General features: G+C 46.8%; 1 protein-coding gene across 1 annotated transcript; it reads right to left on the bottom strand.

The window, feature by feature from the left end:
- Window positions 1-471: 471 nt before the first annotated feature.
- Window positions 472-4,732, bottom strand: LOC119352609 (DUF724 domain-containing protein 3-like). Its single transcript, XM_037619169.1, has 5 exons — window positions 4,178-4,732; window positions 2,782-3,237; window positions 1,796-2,332; window positions 1,621-1,687; window positions 472-1,507 (listed from the first exon to the last, which is right to left on the bottom strand). Exons 1-5 carry the CDS (start codon window positions 4,730-4,732, stop codon window positions 864-866), a joined length of 2,259 nt encoding a protein of 752 aa, XP_037475066.1. The 3' UTR covers window positions 472-863.
- Between the last annotated feature and the right edge of the window lie 16,868 nt (window positions 4,733-21,600).

Below are 21,600 nucleotides of genomic sequence, written 5' to 3'. Positions count from 1 at the left end.
TGGTACTGTCCTGCATTTTCCTCACCTATCACTAATTTTCCTTACAAGGAACAATGAGATGCCCTTGCTTGACAAACAGGGACTGACATTTCTTGGCTTGTTCCAATCACCTCCGGTTTGGTAGGCATATGGCAATGCAGAATACCAACAGGGACTGACATTTTTTTTTTTGCGGTTCTGACAAATGTTTTATAACTAACAGATTCTAGGGAGACAATAGCAATGCAACACCAGTTCAATTTGAAGATATGGCATCCAAGCATTGTTTAAGCCCAAATGGAAATTCAGTGACAAATGGGGTTAATACCTGTATCCAGTTCTTCTTGGTCTAGCATTTTGACAGTGAGCTTTATTTCTCACATTGTATAACATAATTCAGTAGCATGCATCCTCCAAGGACAAGAGCAAGGCAATTACCGAATATATGACAACATCAGGCATGATTTGAAAGGAACTATTATCTTGCTGGCATTTATCACTTAGCTAAGAGCCCAAAAGTAACAGCATACCAGGGTAGCAACATACACTGCCCATCCACAAAAGACCCACCAGTGGTACGGCCAACTCCAGGATAGCCGCGCTATGAACTATCTACACGACATCGATCTAGCTGGGTGTTCCCCGCAACTCACCATTAGCAACTACCTATTCACATGTGTGCTGACATTCTCCAACCAAAGTCACCACGACGCGGCAATATGATCTCTCAACACACACAAAAGACTCACCAGTACCACGGCCAACTCCACAACACAAAATACTATCTACACCGCATCTAGAAGGGCGTTCTCCACCACTCACTATTGGTAACTACTAACCACTTATTCACAAGCGTAATGATGACGTGCTCCCACCCACCAAACTCACCGTGGCATTGCGGTGGATAGATTGTTCGCTTCTGCCTTGAGCCTCGAGATCTCCATGGCATTGTTCATCCTCTGTGCGACGGTAGACCTTATCACATTGCGCACAAGATAGGCATGCAGTTCAAGGTGATGGACAGCCATAGCCAGGGCGCGAAGTTGCGTGCCCAGTTCTCGGTCGTCGGCTTCTTCGCGAGCAATCTCCTCCTCCAGCTTTTTCATGCGAATTAAAGCTTCCACGCGCGATCTCAGGTCCCCGACATCGAAACCACTTGCCTCGAGATAAGCCAGGCACTCCATCTTCCGCTCGAGGAGCTCATTGTCGTCCTGAACACCTAGCCTGTTTATGCTTTCTGCCAGATCAGCAAAAGAGATCATCAGACCTAGTGCCAGTCCTTCATGGAGCTCTGGAACGTGCTGCTGAAACTGATGGAGATTTGGCCGCTGTGGCGTTGTCCTGAATATCTCCAGTGCCTCAAGCTGTGCCCACAATGGGGAGGTCTTCACAATTGGAAGATGCTGGATTGCCGAGGATTCTGAAAGCTGGCCACTCGTGCGCATGATACTCTCATGCACAGCCACATATTCCGCAGACAAAGGACAGCAAGAATCATGTGTTGCATTACCTTGGTGTGATTGTGAACCTGTAAATGGAAGGTATCATGATACAAGTGTGCTAGTAACACAGCAAAAGTGTTACTGACTTTTCTGTAATCAGTACACGTAGATGACTGTACAATAGAACTCAAAAACTTACGGTCTTCAGAGACACAGACAACATTGCTGCCTTCTTCAATGGCTTTAGCATCTATCCTTTCCATTGGCTGCATTTAGTATTTACAAATGTAAAGAAAGTAAGAGCAAATGATTTTTTTAATGATCTTACAACTAGTTTAAATAGCTAAGGGGATGCGATAAAAGCAACAACTCACAGTTTCAGGCTTCTCCCCTACAGGCACTGCTGTTTGTAAAGAAACACATCCCTCCATTTGTCTGAACGGTTCAGTCCCAGTTCCAGCAGTGGACTGCTTATCCGGATCGCTTAATACTCTTTTTGACCCTTCAATACCGGTAAAAAATGAGCTAATAAGCGACCGCGTTCCTAATGGCAGGCCCTGTGGAATAGGCCTTGATTGTCCAAACGCTCCAAACAACGAAGCCTGAATGTGAGAAGATGATTGTGCAAGATGACAACTTGTAGCAGGTGAAGATGAAGAACTCAGACGGCCAAATGATGACATTGGTGGCAGTGAAGGAGGTGACAACTCAGACCTTGGTGCCAATACTGCATTTCCTTGCTTACGAGTAATTTCAATGTTTTCTTTACCAACAGACAAAAGGGGAGAAATTTGTTCTGGTATCACATCCGCATTCTTCAACTTCTTTTTGTCCCGATGAGAACCAGGTTCGTCACTGATTTTATCCGAGTCATTATCCAAGGCAGCGGAAATTGGCCTTTTTGCAGATTCCTGAAATGGAAAGGGTATTCAAGACATGTTTTGAGGTAATGCTGAATAACATCATTTTGCATATTCTGAATTCATTTGCAGCAGCTTCTGGTATGAACAAACATGCAGATACATATGGCTATCATGACGGGATCATGTCTATCGGTTAACCGGGCCAAAGATCAAAGAACAAACAGATGGAAAGTGTCGTTAACCCTGATGCAAACAGTGCCCAATCAAGGTGAGACAAATGAGTAACATGGTGCAAACAGTATAGTGATAAGAGCAGGCAAAGCATGGTAATGTTGATAATTTTCATCAAAATCTGAAGTACTAAAACTACGAATGCTCCTTGATCAAATACACCTCAATACACTATGTAATACATGAAACGACCGCACTAAATGGCATTCTATGCTCCATCAAGGAAAAGAATGACAGAAGACAAAACACAGAAAATACAGATGTACCTTCTTCAAGCAGGGTACCCATTTTTCACCGTCCCAGTCACACAGTGGCCTGAGCTGCGTAATTTCAACCCTCAGCGCATCCATATCGATCTCATCAAGATCTGTCTTGTGACAGTCCAACATTACTACATACTTCTTGTCGATTCCAGTACCTAAGACCTTCAGAATAACACCAGGCCACCAGCTATCTTCATGAAGGATCTCAACATGAGAAGAAGGAGAAAATCTGTACTTTGAGTCAATACGGGTGATGGACCGTGCTGGCCGGATATACTGAGAATCCAGAATCTCGGTAGCTGATTTCCCGTCTTTCCCATTGTGCATGTACTTTACTAAGAAATTTGTAGCACCAATCACTTTAAGAACAGTAGCTGGATTCCAGGATTCGCCAAAGTTCGTTCCAGACTGACTCACTTCAACTTGGTCTCCCTCGCTGAAAGAAGGAGATGCATTGTCCTGGCCACAACAGGAGTAAGTAAACTGTTACTCCCTCCGTAAACAAATATAAGAGCATTTAGATCACTATTTTAGTGATCTAAATGCTCTTATATTTCTTTACAGAGGGAGTACTTCTTTATCACTATCAGAAAAGAACAGTGCCTTTTTTAACAGATTTCCTAAATAAAATCAGCTCTTGGGCACGTATAATCCTTGCTTAAATTCAGTTAACATGGAAATTTAGCTATAATTCATCCAAGAAAGTTTAGATATTTATTACAAAAACGGAAATTCATGTTTTAAAGTTAATGAAGAAAATGCTACATGCAACAATCAATTTGTGCTACCCACAAAGGAGAAGAAAAACAATATATCTAATCTGGGGACGGTACACTCAAGAACCTACAAAATACTAAAGCAAAATTAATGAATTTAGCCATAAGCCGGTCTCTCGGCAATGTTCCTCCTCCTGGCCATTCCATCGAGCAGGCTGCGAGCGGATACATTTGAGATGGTTTTCAAGAAACATATGAGAGCAGTGTCCATTTCGGTATTTGTTATTGCTTGACCGACAAATGGCCGGTGGAACAAACTAGGTAGATAGCTGAGCCCAAATTATGAACACAATATTGGCATTAATCAATAACTCCAACAAGTACTTGAATTGAAATGATAAAACACCAGATGGATAAGTCCACACGACACCTCCTTGATGGCAGCTCAAGATTCGCTGCATTCGGCATTCCATCAAGCAGGCTGCGCACGGAGACGAGCTCAATGCGGAGGAGGTAGGTGCCCATTAGAGTAAGGCATTATGCCGAGCAGGTGGCGCGCAAGGCGGAGCGTAACAACGAAGTTGCAATGGGCCTTGGCGATTTCATCCATCCATAGTCCATAATTAAACAAATCATCTGGATGAAGGTTAATTAATAAGACGAAAAGGAGCCGACGAACTCACCGCCTTGGCAGCTGGGACCCAGCGGCCGGCGACGAACTCGCGGTGCGGCCGGAGGTCCGCCTCCTGGAACTCGATCGTCTCCCGCGACGTGGGGAACGCGACCTGGTACACCCGCCTCGGCCGGCGCCGCAGATCCCCTCCGGCCACCGCAGGCGCCGGGGCGACGGCGGAGACGACGCCGGCCCACCACCCCTCGCTGTGCAGCGCCTCCACCATGTCGTGCACCGCGAACCGCCTCGGCGCGGCGCGTGGGGGGCGGGGGCGCACGGAGGCGGCCGCCGCGGCCTCCTGGAGGGGCTCGCCGTCGTCGCCCTCCAGCGTGGAGTAGACCACCGTGTAGCATTTGTTGCCGCCGCGGTCGGAGGAGGAGGGGGAGGAGGGGAGGTGGGCCGCGACGGTGGCCTCGTAGAAGGAGCCGGCGAAGCCCGGGTCCTCGTTGCGCACCTCCACCTCCGCGCCCACCGGCAGCATGTCGTCGAGCTCCGACGAGGAGGAGGAGGAGGAGGAGGAGGAGGTGGGGGTCGGAGGGCGCCTCCTGAAACGGTGACGCCCCATGGCAGGTGATCGCCGGTCGCCGGGTGGTTCTTGGGGGAGGGAGGGAGAAGGTGGCGGAGGCGACGATGCCGATGTGGTGAGTGAGTTGGACTCCACTTCGCAGGCTAGTTTCTGGTTGTGACGAGTGGGCAGACGGTGCAGTGGCTCCTGGTCGGCGTGCTATGCTGACGTGGCGCATGTTGTACACGTGGGTCATGCTTTCTGGCAGCCCATGAAGCCCGACTTCTTCTAACTAGGAAACATGTCCGTGCGTTGCTACGGGAAAAAAAAGTCACATGCCGCTACTCTCCTTGCACAATGCATATCATTTATCTTACATATATTTCATACAAGGAAAATCAACATTTGAAGAAAATGGGGTGAAAGATTGAACTCCTGGAATGAACGTGCAAGCCAATTGCATTTTGGGGCAACATTATTAAAATAGCCTTACAACTTAACATGTTATCATGAGAGAACAAAGTTGAAGAATGATTTTTTAATCAAGTAAAGAACGTGAGAACGGTGCTCAAAACTCAAATGTGAGATTATAGATACACAGAGATTTTCCATCACTTGCTTTAGTTTGGTAGCTAGCCTTATTCCAACTAAAGAATATATGTGCTAAGGGGATCAATGTACATGCTACACCAAATTTTCAGTTCATCAACTGATTGTACATTGCATATCAATTTAGGAAGAAATTATTTCATTAACGAAGGCCATGCCTATTCAAGCATCTACAGAATAAATTTGTAAGTACTATATACGTATTAGTAATTCAGATTCCACATCTATTGCAAAATGAACCGCAAAAAAGGAGTAACCCAATAATAAACGTACAGATGATCTAAGAGGTGCTATGATTGCGGTATATGACAAGTATATAACTTCACTGTGTATCATGAGATTAATCTTTGTAAGAAAAATAGCAGATGATTCACAAGTTATGTTCGCCTTTTTAACAAGTGCATAAATATAAGAAAAGGTCTACATAAAAGAAATGAAAGATGACATCAATGTATTTGAACAAAACATTAGATCAAAAAATGACATGCTATGTCTGCCTTCTCCGAATGTCTATATTCTAAAAACACAAGGGTTAATTGATTTGGAAAATAGATAATAGGGTGGGATACCTGAAATTTAAAAAACCTAACTGGTGATGAACTAAATGATTCACACAAAGAGCTTCAATTAGATGAAGTGGGTAACAATGTCAATTAATATAAATGGCAAACAACATTCTAGCAAAATAGTACAATACTTATAGAAACGGGTAACGAATTTGGAATTTATTATTTGCTTGAATGGAACGAATTTGGAATTTATTATTTGCTTGAATGGAAAAACCCCTCCGCGTTATCGGTGATGCCAATCCTGAGATAAGACGACAACTTGAAGGAAAGAGAAAAGCAATTTATTTGCAGCTCGTAGCTCAGAACACAAATTGCAGTTTCTAGCTTGACAAATAGTCATATATCAGTTTCCTTTATATGTGTGACCCTTTAGAATATTGCATTGCTCTCATTACATCAAATACTTAACCTGCAAACCAAAACATGTTACAATATCTATGAAGAGCTGCATCTACTTAATTTCAATGCCATATTAATTAGGAGGTAGTAGCATGCAACATTTACAAATAAAAGTTTTACAGTGTGATGAGAGCCTCTCCAAAATTCTGGAAAGCTCATTCTTATCATACCTGCGGCCACCTCCTCTTGGTTCTTCCCCTGAGACTCCATCTGACACGGCTACACGGCCACCCGGGCGGTCATCACAGTGAATGACGCAGACTCGAAGCCGCCTCTGCCGCCATACTGACATCATGGTACTTCTTGGATTCACTTGACACCTTCCTACTCCACGCTCAACTGAGCGAGACTCGGCCGACTAAAGTTGTTATCAGCAAACCTTTGTATCCTCTCCTTTGAACATGTTGCACATTCAATTTTGCAAAATTATATTTCCAAAACATATCCTGAATATTTGATGATCTTGTACTAACTATATAGTATGATAGAATTACAAAAAGAGAAGTATGACACTGACCTGCACATTCTTGGCTTGTTCACTCTGTTTGCTCTACATTTCAGATTGCGTTTACAGCTACATAGTATCACGTCAAATGTCTCATGAGTTCAGATCACAAAACTTCTCTAAAAACCATCACAAAACTCTCATGAACAATATGAGGTCATGCAGGATGCAACCAACCTTGGGTCATTGGGGAAATCGAGCAAGATGTGTTATCCGCGGCCATGTCCTTGGCCAGTCTCCTCTGTTGCTCCACTTTCGCCCAATCGCCCGATAACCACAACCACACCATCCCTCTTGAATTACAACTCTGATCCACCACCATCGGTCACTGAGTGTGACTCGGCAAGTGATGGCGCGTGTCCAGCAGTTCCCTGCAGCCCGCCGACACAAAACCCGCCGCCACTGCCTCAATCTTCTAGCTGAATTCCCTGAATATATAGTCCAAAAAATTAGAATCTCCCACCATGGGGACAGGAGTCGGAGAAGAAATCAAGATCAGGGATACAGAAGAATTCAAATACTTAGGACTGATGGACGATGGCAATCCTGATCGGAGACTTGGGCTTAGCGGCTTGCTTGGAAATATGTATACAAGAGCACCAGACAATGAGCATTTTCCAATACACAAATGACTAAACTTGATGGACATTGTCTTGAGATCCAGTTCAGTTTTGGTTTCACTCTCACCTTCAAAGTCCACACGTAGCACCAAGCAAACCATGGCCATCAAATGCAGCACTGACATCACCTTGTACCATCCATGGACTATGGGTATTTCATGCAGTTTAGCTAAGCACTAACATGTAATTGTATAACAGAAAAGCTAGCGCATGTCACTTAACTTGGGCAAGCAACATACCTCATCCTCTTGCTTAGTCCAAACTAACTATACGCTGAGCCTCAACTCACACATGCACATTTTACAACATTCATGAAACGAAATAATAAACAGAATTGCCAACCAACAAAACCAAAACACTAACAGAAAATCAAATTCCAGAAATTACTCACCTTGTCACCAATCCTAGAAGAACTGGCAAGTAGTATTCTAGTGCCTACAGAGCAGCGAAAGAGACAATCCTGTTAGCGATACAACAGCTGTAGCGTTTCCTATGTAATCTCTATGTAATCATAGTGTTGACACACGAACACGTCACGTGTACCCTCGACGCCGGAGGTGATGCACCGCAGCTCACGTTGAAGGAGATCTGACCGACAGCGCAATACGCAAGATAGTCGGCGGGCGCTTTTGCAGACCCGAAACCCCGCGCACCCGGGAGGGACCCCGTCAGGGATTGCGGCGGCTATGGGCTGCCCTAGGTCGATTCGCTCGCCCCTAGAGCCTCGGGATTCGAAGCTCTCAAACACGAAGAACAGCGAAGAACGAGAGAGAAAAACGGTGGAGAGATAAAACGTAGATGAAACGTAGTATATTGATTTGTTCGATTGTGTATTGTTCAATCGGCCGTCACCCCCAACATATATAAGAGGCGGCTGGACTTCCCATACAAGCAAAGGATTCATCTAGGCTTTCCTTACAAGAAAATTACATCAATTCACGACCTAGAGTCCTAGTTCTGGTCCCACTTAGATTCAGCCCGAATCTGATCCAATCTTCTGTCCTGCTCCTTGCGCGGGCCGTGGAATCTGCATATGACTTCCGATGGAGACGGTTCAAATATCAATTTTGTATGCTTCGATGAGGCCAACAATCCGTATGTTGATCACTTTTCCAAATAAAGCCATCTTGAATACTCCACGGGGTCATCTTTAATTTCGAGTCGGACTCGGTCATATAGCTGACTGGACCGTCCGACTCTGGTAGCGTCTCTGCAGGTCATATGCTACGTCGGATGATGATGACTCCAAAAGCAAAGTTGACTGTTTCTATGTTACGAATAACTCTCATGTTGAACACTTCTTCATCTGAGTCCATCTAGATTATCATTTGAGCCCATCTTCAGCTTTTGGTCGGATTGGCCTTGACAGTTTTCACCCCAGCAAGCTTTTTCCCGGCAAGCTTTTCAGCCCCGGCAAGGTCTTCGCCCGGCAAGCTTTCCCCCCGGCAAGCTTTCCTCCCCGGTAAGGTCTTTGCCCGGCAAGCTTTTTGCCCGACAATCTTTCCAAAACGGTTAAAACTGGCTGCATCTTGTGGGTTTTTTGTGTGGTAGTAAATGACCTCGGATGAAAATGCGCCCCAAAGCACTTTTACTTGTTTCGACGAGACGAACAACTTTCATGTTGAACGTTTTCGATTTGAGGCCATCTTGAAGAGCCAATCATTCACGCATTGCATCAGACACCCATCAGACATGTGTCTGATGGGGCGCGTCATATTTTGTCTCTTGACAGGGCTGCACTCAGATAGCTCTAATTTTTGCATATGAATTCGGATTGAGATGATTTTTATATGAAAATCGATCGATTTGACGAGACGAAGACGATTCGTGTTGGATAGTTTTCCATCTGAGATTGTCTTGGAAGCATAATCGACCAAAAAGCACTCAGGACACCTGAACATGACAATCCCAGTGTAGTTTTGGTCTTTGATAAGATGCCGAATGATTATGGCCCAATCATCAAAGTTGTCCCCCTCGGCAATGTGAAGTTTCTCATGTAAAATACCTTATCACTTGAGGCCATCTCTATTGCATTTTGCATTGTGCCAAAATCAGGTGTCAACACATGCCCCCCTGTTTTCTGGCAGAGCTTGCGTGCCAGAAAATACTTTGCCTAGTGTAATGTTGAAGCACGATGTCAACACTCCATCGGCTGTGTATTTTTCCCAGGGCGATAATTATGTATCGGCCATGTTTGTGCTAAGGGCGATAATCGTATATCGGCCATTGCCTACTTAGGCTTCTTGCCACACACTCGATGGTACTTCTTCAAATATTTGCCATTGAGAGCTCGAGTTAACAATGCCCCTTGTATGGATTCCACCAAATAAGAGTTTCCGGGAACTATTCTTGTAATTCTAAAAGGACCTTCCCAACTTGGAGACCACTTCCCGAATTTTCTGTCTCTTGAACCAATCGGGAGAATTACTTTCCAGACGAGATCGCCAACTTGAATATTTTTCAACTTAACCTTCTTATTGTAAGCCCTTGCTACCCTCAACTTGTCCCTCTCTATGGCCTTCAAAGCAGCCAAACGTTTATCGGCAAACTCATCAATATTGTCCATCATCAAGTTATAAAAGTCTACTGCCGATAAATCATTTTGTTTGGCTATTCCCAAAGCATTCAAATTCACTTCCACCGGTAAAACAGCCTCTTGACCGTATACTAGCTCATATGGAGTCACCTTCGTAGCACCATGTCTTGAGATCCTATGTGCCCACAAAGCTTCAGACAACAACTCATGCCATCTCCTTGGATTATCCTCAATCTTTTTCTTGATGAGCTTGATTAAAATTTTATTGCTAGACTCAGCTTGTCCATTGGCTTGGGCATAATATGGAGAGGAATTGAGCAATTTTATGTTATAAGATTCGGCAAATTCTCTAACTTGGTGTGACATGAAAGAGGAGCCTTGATCTGTAGTCAATGTTTGAGGAATGCCGAATCTATGAATAATGTGCTCGGTTATGAATTTAATCACCTCCGTATGTGTCATGTTCTTGAGAGGTACTGCTTCAGACCATTTAGTGAAATAATCGGTTGCCACCAATACGAACCGATGCCCTTTTGAGGAAGAAGGATGAATTTGTCCAATAAAGTCTAAACCCCATCCTCTGAAAGGCCACGGCTTGATAATGGGATGTAACATAGCAGCAGGAGCCAACTGAATATCACCAAATTTTTGACAAGCTTCATACCCTTTGTAATATCTGAAGCAATTATTAATCATAGTCGGCCAATAAAATCCAGCACGTCGTAGCAACCATTTTATCTTGGGAGCCGATTGATGAGTGCCACAAATACCTTCATGGACCTCCCCCATAGCAACTCTCGCTTGGTCCTCATCCAAGCACTTTAGAAGAACATCATCAACCGTTCGGTGATAGAGATCATCATCTCTCATTGTATACTTGAAAGCCATCCACCGAACAGCCCTGTCCACCCTTCTACTAGGATCACACAAATAATCAACAATGGGTTTCCTCCAGTCTTGACTTTCTCCTGCATTGAATATTTCATTAGTGGCCGAAACGGTGGGCTCCGGTTCAGCCTCCCCTACGTCGGCAAGACTAGACATCGGCTTTTCAGAAATATGAAACACGCCATGATCAACATGGTAGCCAGATGCCTGTTGTGCCAACTCATCTGCTTTCCAATTGTCATGTCTAGATATATGAGCAATGCTAAAACAATCGAAAGTAGAAAGTATATCTAGACATTTATTAAGATAAACATTAAGTGATTCATCCAAACACTGAAAGACTTTGGATATTTGCTGCACCACTAGTAACGAATCACCATAAGCCTCAATATGTGTAAGACCTATAGCAAGCAACATCTCTAAACCGAATAATAATGCTTCATATTCGGCTTGATTATTTGTGCAAAGATATTCTAAGCGGCATGAGGCTTCAAAAATAGCACCATGAGGAGATATGTAAACAATACCAACACCTTGGCCATTGCTACAAACTGAACCATTAAAATATAATCTCCACGGTACTAATGAGACAAGGTTTATATCAATGTCATACTTGTCATCAATTCGATGTTCAACAATAAATTTAGCAACGATATGGCCTTTCATGGATTTTAGAGATTCATAAGCCAAATCATATTCAATCAAAGCATAAGCCCACTTGCCAATTCTACCACTAAGAATTGGCCTATGCAACATGTATTTAATGACATCGGTTTGATAACTACTATACAAGCACTCGGCACTAAATAATGTCTCAATTTTGTGCAAGCATAATATAAGCATAGACATAGTTTCTCAATAAATGTATACCTTGTCTCGGCGTCCAACAAGCGTCTGCTCAAATATGTAATAGCATGCTCTTTTCCCTCGGTTTCTTGAGTCAAAACAGCACCAATAACTCCTTCTTCTGCTGCAATGTAAAGCCTGAAGGGTTCCCTATGCTTGGGTGCTTTCATCACCGGAGGAGTGCACAAATAATTCTTGATCATATCAAATGCTTCTTGCTATTTTGCCCCCCAAGTGAAATCAGCATCATTCTTTAACCGAAGGATAGGAGTAAATGCATCAACCTTCCCTGACAAATTAGCCATGAACCTCCTCAAGTAATTGACCTTGCCAAGGAACTTTTGCATATCTCTCTTGCATCTTGGAGCTTCCACTTTCTGTATGGCCTCTATCTTTTTGGGATCAATCTCTATGCCATCTTCATGGATAATGAAACCCAAAAACTTACCAGCCGACACACCGAATGCACACTTCAAAGGATTCATCTTCAGTCCATACTTCTTCATTCTTTCAAAAGCTAAACGCAAATCGGCCAAGTGGGATTCAAAAACATCCGATTTGACAACAATATCATCAATATAAACTTCAAGTATGACACCGAGTAAATCATGAAAAAACAAATTCATAGCCCTTTGATATGTGGCGCCAGCATTTTTTAATCCGAATGTCATCACTGTCCATTCGAATAAACCAAGGAAACCAGGGCATCGGAAAGCTGTTTTGGACATGTCCTCTTCGGCCATAAAAATTTGATTATACCCGGCATTACCATCAAGAAAGCTAATAACTTTATGTCCAGAAGCATCATTAATAAGCATATCGGCTATTGGCATGGGATACTCATCTTTGGGTGTAGCCCTATTCAAATCTCTGAAGTCAATGCATACTCTCAACTTGCCGGATCCTTTCTTCTCCACTAGGACAATGTTAGAAATCCACTCGGCATACCTGCAAGGTCTAATAAAATTAGCTTTAAGCAAACAACCGGTCTCTTCCTTGATCCGGTCATATGTTTTTGGATTAAACTTTCCGGCCAATTGTTTATATGGTCTAAAACCAGACTTTATAGGTAACTGATGCTCCACTAGCTCTCGGCTTAAACCTGGCATCTCATGATATTCCCATGCAAAGCAACAAACATATTCTTTCAATAGCTCGATCAACTTAGCTTTATGATCGGCTCTTAAATTTGCATTTACAAATGTTGGCCTAGGAGTTGAACCATCTCTTATATCTATCTCTTCTAATGGATCGGCAGATGTAAAACCTTGTCCTAATTTATCCATATCATGTAACTCTTCTATGGACTCATACATATCGTTCTCATTGGACCGATATTCTACAAGTCGCTTTTGTAACCACTCTGAGTTAGGATCCATTTAAGCATATCATACCTTGGAGCCGATTGCATTCAGTCGGCTTTAAAGAGATGGGCACGAAGCCATTCTTGGTTGCGCTGAGAAAATCAAACTCTGACAAGTCACGTCCCGTCAAGAAAGTAGCATTTGGGTGTTGCCAATCCACTGATGCCTCGGCCAAAGCAACACATGCCGAGTTATCCACATGAATGACTTCCACTTCATCATCAACCCACTGGATCAAAAAATGGTGCATAGTGGACGGTACGCACTGGTTTGCATGAACCCAATCACGACCTAGTATGACATTGTAGTTACCTTGCACCTCATCGACAAAGAATGCGGTAGCCAAAGTTTTACTTCCCACCGTGAGCTCCACATACATCACACCTTTGGCTTCAGTTTTATCTTTGCCTTCAAATCCATTGAGCACCATGTTGGTCTTTATCAACTCTTCATCATGCAGCCCCAATTTTTTGAAGACCGAATACGGCATAAGATTCACCACAGCACCACCATCAACAAGCATCCGAGTGAGCGGTGATCCATTGATATGACCTCTGAGATACAACGGTTTCAGATGCGTTACTGGGTCTTTTGGCTTCTCGGATATTGCATTTTTAGGGCCAAAATCCAGCTGAGCCACCTCCCCTTCCTCATCTACAGCTCGAAACTCAGCAGGTAAGTAATACACCATATTGATATCCATACCTTCATGAACCGGCATAGACTCATAGTCCAACATATCATCCTCTTCTTCAAGTGCATCCACCGATTCTGAAATTTGTCCAAGTGAAGGAGAAGTAAGAAGTGTCGCAGACGATGTAATAGCTGTCGCATCGTCCTCCTTTGGTGGCGCAGGTGCTGCTGTGCTAGGTGTAGAAGCGACTGCATCTTGTATTTGTTTAGGCCTCCACACTTGTTTTGTAGGCACCATGGGCTGAGTATCATTGAACAACTTATCCCTTTGCTTCTCGGCTTCTTGTTTTGTCATCTCTTGACTCCTTAACCTCTGTAGTTTCCTCTTTTGTGTTTTTGTCAGCCCTGAAGGACACCACTTTGGCTGAGTGTATTTAGGATCTCTCATCTTTACTTGGCTGGTGTTTCCTTCAAGGTCATTAGCCGAGTACTTTGGCGTGATAGCAAGTATCGTCTTAGTCGGATCGTTATGCATAATCGGCTGTTGTATGGCGAGTGTTTCGGAGCCCAAGATGAGTGAGTCGGTATCGGTTTTTCCTTGCCTTTGCTTGACTCGACCATTGCAGCACTTGGCGATTTAACACGCCATTCTTGCTTGCCGACCCTTTTTTGATTATCTTGCACTGGCCGATTGACACCATTGTTCAAACGGCCTCATGTGGGATAAGAAAGTCTCTCACAAACGGGCCTCCTTGGTTCTGCCCAACCCAGATGAAAAGCATAAGGGGCCATTGGGGGCTGCCTCCATCCTCCATTGAAGTCCCCCACGTAGTATGGCACATAGGGGGGTGGCGGCATCCATGTTCCTGGCGCCCACGACCCATATGGCCTTGCATGATGCTGAAATTCTTCCCGAGGAGGTGACCTTGAGCGCTTCCAATTTGATGACCGGTTAGAGCTAGAACTGGCCGCATGATTGGCATACTTGGACAACAACATATCAAAAGTTGGCTTGATTTTCTTGCGCTGTACTTTTGCCTCATTCCTCTTCCACTTGCCAACTTCTGGACTCTTGGGTTTGACAAATTTAACTCGAGTATTTTCTTGCACTTGCGGTTGCCCTCCGAGTGTAGGATTCTTGATGGTGACTTTGATCACTTCCTTGCCATCGGGCTGCTTATCAAGTACAACATGTCTCCCCAAGACCTTGTTTCCCGCCTTGTCTTTCCTGGGCTCACCAATAATGACATTAGTTTTATTAGTAGATTCGGCTACCTCCGGCCGAAGGAGTAGCTTCTTCCCCTCCAAATCCATGGTATTCATTGGAAAAGGTTGTTTATCAACTTGCATCTCAGAAAAGTTCAATCGTCCGTCATTAATGGCCGATTGTATCTGTCGTCGAAAAACATTGCAATCATTAGTAGCATGAGAAAAAGAATTATGATACTTGCAATAAGCGCGCCGTTTCAGCTCTTCAAACGGCGGTAATGTATGAGATATTCTAATAATCTTAGCCTGCAGCAAAGCATCAAATATTCTATCACACTTAGCAATGTTAAAAGTAAACTTCATCTCTTCATCAAGATTCTTATGAATCGGTTTCAGATCATTGCAAGTAAAGGGTTTGGCCTTAGATGGCCAAACAAATTCAGTATAAAAAACATCACCCTCATCGTCCGAGTGATCACTATCATATTCCACCATATTCATCTTTGGACGATCGGCTTTGTATCTATGCAATTCTTTGAGGTCTTTGCTTCGGCTTTCCTGAGCCAAAGCCCTTTGTAAGACTTGGTTGATATTTAAGAACTCATAGCCTTCTAGATTTTCTCTAATGGGAGTTCTCAAACCACTCAGCAGTAGGTCCGCCAAGTCCCTCTCGGTTATCACCAAACTAAAAGACCGGTTTTTTGTTTCTCTGAATCTCTTGACGTAATCGGAGACCGACTCATCATGCTTCTGTTTAACCAATGTTAGATGTGACAACTTGAGTTCATTGTCGCCGCTATAAAAGTGATCATGAAACTTCTGCTCTAGCTACGACCAAACCCGAATGGAACCATGTGGTAAAGAAGAAAACCATGAAAATGCAGTACCAGTTAATGATAAAGGAAATAAACGCACTTTCAATTCATTCAATGAGCCCGCCTCACCTAATTGTGCTAAATATTGACTAACATGCTCCCATGTGGTTTTTGTGCCTTCTCCATTAAACTTAACAAAATCTGGAATTTTATATCCCGGAGGGCACTAGATGGCATCAAAGTACTCGGGGTATGGCTTTTGGTAAATCCGATTCCGAGGTAACTCAACTCAAAAATTCTCTCGAAGCATCTTAGCCATCTCTTCTCTAAGATTAGCTAGACCATCATCCATAGTGGACGATGAAGCTTGTGGCAGTGGCATAAGAGGAGTAGGGTTACTAGCTGCAGGTAGGAATTGTGGCATGTATGTCAACCCATAATTTGGTAGTGGTCGAGTGGTTGTAGCTGTAGGTAGGGTTTGGTTCGGCGTTGCCACCGAACCTGGCATGCTCATAATAGGGTTGATGGGTGAAGTCACAATCTGATTTGTTTGGGTAGGATAATAAGCCATCGACACGGGAGGCGCCGATGCAATAGGTAAAGCCAGATTAGGGTTTTGCACACTAGCAGCTACACCATCATTACCACTAGACGATTGAGATGTATTCTTCTGAGCATTAGTATTTTCTATGAAAGTTTGGTAGACTAGATTGTTACCATCAGCAATATGACTTTCAATCTCAGCCCACTGCTCAGGAGAAAAGGCAGTACTTACAGAGGGTTTAACCCGCTCGGCTTGAAGAGGAGGGAACTTGATTTCTTCAATCCGAGTGATGTTGCCTTGGCGATCCTTCTTGAACTTTGCAAGGAACTTCTGCAAGTCCTTCTCCTCGCGCGCCTTCTTGTACTCCTCATAAACTTGGCGATGATTGGCCGATATCTCATCAAGACTGGGCTTAATGATGTTATCGACGTCTACCTCAGATGGCTTGGGAATATCAGACATGGTGGATGATGACGATTGATCTTCGGTCCCCAGCGGAGTCGTCAAAAAGTGTGTTGACACACGAACACGTCACGTGTACCCTCGACGCAGGGGGTGATGCACCGCAGCTCACGTCGAAGGAGACCCGACCGACAGCGCGATACGCAAGACAGTCGGCGAGCGCTTTTGCAGACCCGAAACCCCGCGCACCTGGGAGGGACCCCGTCAGGGATTGCGGCGGCTATGGGCTGCCCTAGGTCGATTCGCTCGCCCCTAGGGCCTCGGGATTCGCAACTCTCAAACACGAAGAACAGCGAAGAACGAGAGAGAAAAACGGGAGAGAGATAAAACGTAGATGAAAAAGTAGTATATTGATTTGTTCGATTGTGTGTTGTTCAATCGGCCGTCACCCCCAACATATATAAGAGGTGGCTGGACTTCCCGTACAAGCAAAGGATTCATCTAGGCTTTCCTTACAAGAAAATTATATCAATTCACGACCTAGAGTCCTAGTTCTGGTCCCACTTAGATTCAGCCCGAATCTGATCCAATCTTCTATCTTGCTCCTTGCGCGGGCCGTGGAATCTGCATATGACTTCCGATGGAGACGGTTCAAATATCAATTTTGTATGCTTCGATGATGCCAACAATCCGTATGTTGATCACTTTTCCAAATAAGGCCATCTTGAATACTCCACGGGGTCATCTTTAATTTCGAGTCGGACTCGGTCATATAGCTGACTGGACCGTCCGACTCTTGTAGCGTCTCTGCAGATTGTCTTGTTGGATAGTTTTCATCTGAGATTGTCTTGGAAGCATAATCGACCAAAAAGCACTCAGGACACCTAAACATGACAATCCCAGTGTAGTTTTGGTCTTTGATAAGATGCCGAATGATTATGGCCCAATCATCAAAGTTGTCTCCCTCGGCAATGTGAAGTTTCTCATGTAAAATACCTTATCACTTGAGGCCATCTCTATTGCCGAAAAAGGCTCACGCCCCGCTTTATATATAAAGCCAATGCCAAAGCCAACATCCAACAGGTCCACACACACACAAAGTCCACACGCACACAGAGTCCAAACAAAAGCAAGCATCAAGGGTTACGGCTGAGGGCACAGCTCAACAAGCCCAACACACACGCACAAAAAGGCACACGCGCCAGGAGGGAAACATCCTCTAGTCGGGCTCCGAGGGTGGCGGCGGGAGCGGAGGCGCCAGGCGGAAGGCCAACGAACGGAGGTCGGTGAGGAGTCTGTTGATGGCGTCCCGGTCCTGAGGGCGGCTAAGCGGCCGCCAGAGCTGCAAGTAACCACACATTTTAAAGATGGAGTCAGTAGCACGCCGAAGGGGCACCTTCTGAATGACAAGCTTATTGCGAACCGTCCACAGCGTCCAGGCGAGAACCCCGACACACAGCCATCTAATATGTCTATAGCGAGGGGGGAGGCTTGAATTTCCGCAAGCAAGTCAGGGAAGTTGGTGTTGCACCACTGTCCCCCAACCGTTTCGCGGAAACAAGACCAAAGGAACTGTGCCGTGTAGCAAGAGAAGAAGATGTGATTAGCGTCCTCTACCGTGCCACACAGGGGGCACATTCCATCGCCAGGACCATGGCGCTTAAGAACCTCAACGCCGGTCGGGAGGCGGCCGTGGATCCACTGCCAAAGAAAGATCCGAATCTTTAGGGGGAGGCGGATGTCCCAGATTAGACTGAAGGGCTCCGGGGCTGACGAGGGGGCAATAGCCGCGTAGAGGGATTTAGTGGAGAAGCAGCCGGAGGGATCTAGGCGCCAGGAGATGGCGTCCGGAGAGTCGGCCACGTCCATAGGTAAGACGGCGATGTCCTGGAGGAGGACATCCCAGGCAGCCACCTCAGCGGGGCCAAAAGGGCGGCGGAACGCGAGGCGCCCTAAGTCAATAAGGGCCACCTCGACTGAGACCCGAGGGTCAACTACAATGTCGAATAGGATGGGGAACCGGGCGGCTAGAGGGGCATCTCCGAGCCATCTATCCAGCCAGAACAAGGTCGAGGCTCCAGTGCCCACCGAGATGGATGTGCCTATACGCAAGACCGGCAGCAGCTGGACGACGGCCTGCCAAAACTGGGAACCGCCAGAGCGTTGGCAGAACGCGAGTGGCTGTCCACGCAGGTACTTGTTCTGGATGATAGTGAGCCAGAGGCCTCCATCCCCATTGGCAATGCGCCAGAGCCAGCGGGTCAAGAGGGCGATGTTCATGCGCCGAGAGGACAGAATCCCAAGCCTGTCCTGGTCCTTGGGTTTGCAGATATCTGGCCAGCTGACCATGTGGTATTTCTGCTTGCCCTCCTCCCCAACCCAGAAGAATCTGGACTGGTATTTGGCGACCTCCTGATGGAGCGTTTCATGAAGGCTATAGAAGCTCATGAGGAACCACAGGAGGCTAGCTAGTGAGGAGTTGATAAGGATCACGCGCGCCGCCTTCGACAGCCAACGCCCTTTCCAGGGCTCTACGCGATGTTGCATACGGGTCACCGTGGGGAGGAGGTCCGCCACGGTGAGGCGCGTGTCACTAATGGGGATCCCCAGATAGGTCGTGGGGAAAGAACCCAGCCGACAGTTAAGCCGGTCGGCAATGGACTGTGCGTCCTCTGAGGGATAACCGAGTACCATCACTTCGCTCTTATCAAAGTTGATGGTGACGCCCGACATTTGTTGGAAGCACAGAAGAAGGAACTTCAGGTTGGAGATCTCTAGGGCAGAACCCTCGACCATAATAATGGTGTCATCCGCGTATTGGAGAAGGGAAACACCTCCCCCTCCCACAAGGTGCGGGACAAGGCCTCGAATATGCCCAGCAGCCGTGGCCTTATCCAAGATGGCGGCCAGGGCATCCACGACCATGTTGAACAAGAACGGCGAGAAGGGATCTCCCTGCGGACCCCGCAAAGGGTAGGGAAGAAGGGCCCAATGTCGCCGTTGATGTTCACCGCAGTCCGACCACAGGAGACGAGCTGCATGACGCGGGTCACCCAACGGTCATCGAAGCCGTTGCGGAGCAGGACCTCCCTCAGGAACGGCCAGTGCACCGTGTCGTAGGCTTTGTGGAAGTCCAGCTTAAGAAAGACCGCCCTATGGCGCTTCAGGTGGACCTCGTGGAGGACTTCGTGGAACACCAACACCCCATCCAGGATAAATCGGCCCTGAATGAAGGCGGATTGGTTCGGGTGGGTGATTGAGTCCGCAAGGAGGGTCACCCTATTGGCGTACCCTTTAGCCAGGATCCGAAAAATCACATTAAGCACTGTGATGGGGCGGAACTGGCGAATATCGGAGACGCCCGGGACCTTGGGGATGAGGGTCACAACCCCATAATTAAGGCGCCCCAGGTCCATGGAGCCCGAATAGAATTCCTCAAAGAGAGCCATGACCTCAAGCTTGATGGTAGGCCAGAACGTCTTGAAGAAAGACACTGGTAGACCATCCGGTCCCGGGGCCGAGGAGGGGTTCATCCCCTTAATGGCAGCGAGGACCTCGTCCTCGCTAAAGGGGGCGACCAAAGCCGCATTGGCTTCATCCGAGACTCCGTGCGCGCCCGACCAAATGTCGGGGGCGAGACTAGCCCCACCGCGCGGGGTGGGGGTAAATAAGGCTCGATAGAAGCCATCCACATGAGAGCGGATGGCCGCGGGGAGAACTAACGGCGAGTCTCCATCCCACAGGCAGTGGATGGAGTTGCGACAGCGCCGGCCGTTCGCGACCGCCTGGAAATAGGCGGTGTTGGCATCGCCCTGTAGCACCCACCTCTGGGTACCACGCAAGCGCCAGTAGGCCTCCTCATCCGTGTAGATGGTGGAGAGCTGGTCCCCCAGGTCGTAACGTAGCATCCACTCATCCGAGGAGAGCCCGGTCGAGTCCTCGCGAGCATCCAGGGCTTGAATAGCAATCAGGATGGTCTTCTTGCGCTCTCTAAGGTCCCGGCCAAGGTTAGCCCCCCAACCCTTCATGAACTGGCGGGCAAGCTTGGCACAAAAGTGCCATGAGTCGACAGCGGACATGGAGCGATGGGGCGCCGACCTAGCGGAAATCCAGCGGGCGACGACGGCCTCCCGGAAGCCGGTTTGGTTGAGCCAGAAGAGCTCGAACCGGAACCGCGGCGGGGAGGGGGGGCGCTCGTCGGCGGTGGAGAGGAGAAGGGGGACATGATCGGAGCCAATCCGGGTGACCGCCCGGAGCGATGCCAAGGGGCAACGCAATTCCCACTCCGGGGACACTAGGACACGATCCAGCACGGATTGTGTCGGGACAGATTGCTGGTCCAAGTGAACTTGGCACCTGTCCGGTCAAGCTCGCGGAGCCCCAGCTCCGCGATCCAATCGTTGAACAATTGCATCCGGGGAAAATTAATCCGGGAATTATTCTTCTCATCCGGGGATCGGATGAGATTGAAGTCGCCTCCCACTAAAACAGGGAGGGGGGAGTTAGAAATCTTCAGCTGCAACTCGTCAAGGAAGGCCGGGGAGTGGCGGTGATCCGCCGGTCCGTAGACAACAATGACCTCCCATTTGAAGTTCAGGGCACGCTCGAAGATCTCCATACTAACGAAGAATTCCCCTCTATCCATGCCTCCCACCTCAAATGTGGCATCCTTAACCCCTAAGAGGATGCCACCCGAGTGGCCTGAGGTCCCACTAGAAGGGAGCCAGTGCCAAGCGAAGAGGTGGGGGCTCAGGTGTTCAAGCTCCAGCAGGGTGAACTCGGAGCGAAGGGTTTCTTGGATGGCCACGATGTCAATGTGTTCTTCCCGGATGTACTCGATGAGCTGGCGGCGACGACCATCATGGCCGAAGCCGCGGAGGTTCCAGAAGAGGGCCCGCATCTAAACCCCCATCGGGGGGCTGCTTGACCCCAAGACACGAGAGGCGCTTTGCGCGCGAAGGGCGGCCGTGCGAGACCGAGTGCGTCCAC

This window comes from Triticum dicoccoides, chromosome 2A (genome assembly GCF_002162155.2).
Source record: "Triticum dicoccoides isolate Atlit2015 ecotype Zavitan chromosome 2A, WEW_v2.0, whole genome shotgun sequence".
NCBI classification, from domain to species: domain Eukaryota; kingdom Viridiplantae; phylum Streptophyta; class Magnoliopsida; order Poales; family Poaceae; genus Triticum; species Triticum dicoccoides.
The sequence above is the reverse complement of the archived record's forward strand: the minus strand, read 5'-3'. Positions and strand labels throughout refer to the sequence as shown.

Excerpts from the sequence above, each read along its gene's own strand:
- LOC119352609 (XM_037619169.1), bottom strand. The coding sequence starts at position 4,732 with ATGGGGCGTCACCGTTTCAGGAGGCGCCCTCCGACCCCCACCTCCTCC. Across the intron at positions 1,688-1,795 it reads TAGGGGAGAAGCCTGAAACT|CCAATGGAAAGGATAGATGC; the intron begins GTGAGTTGTTGC and ends TACTAAATGCAG. Across the intron at positions 1,508-1,620 it reads TGTCTGTGTCTCTGAAGACC|GTTCACAATCACACCAAGGT; the intron begins GTAAGTTTTTGA and ends TTCCATTTACAG.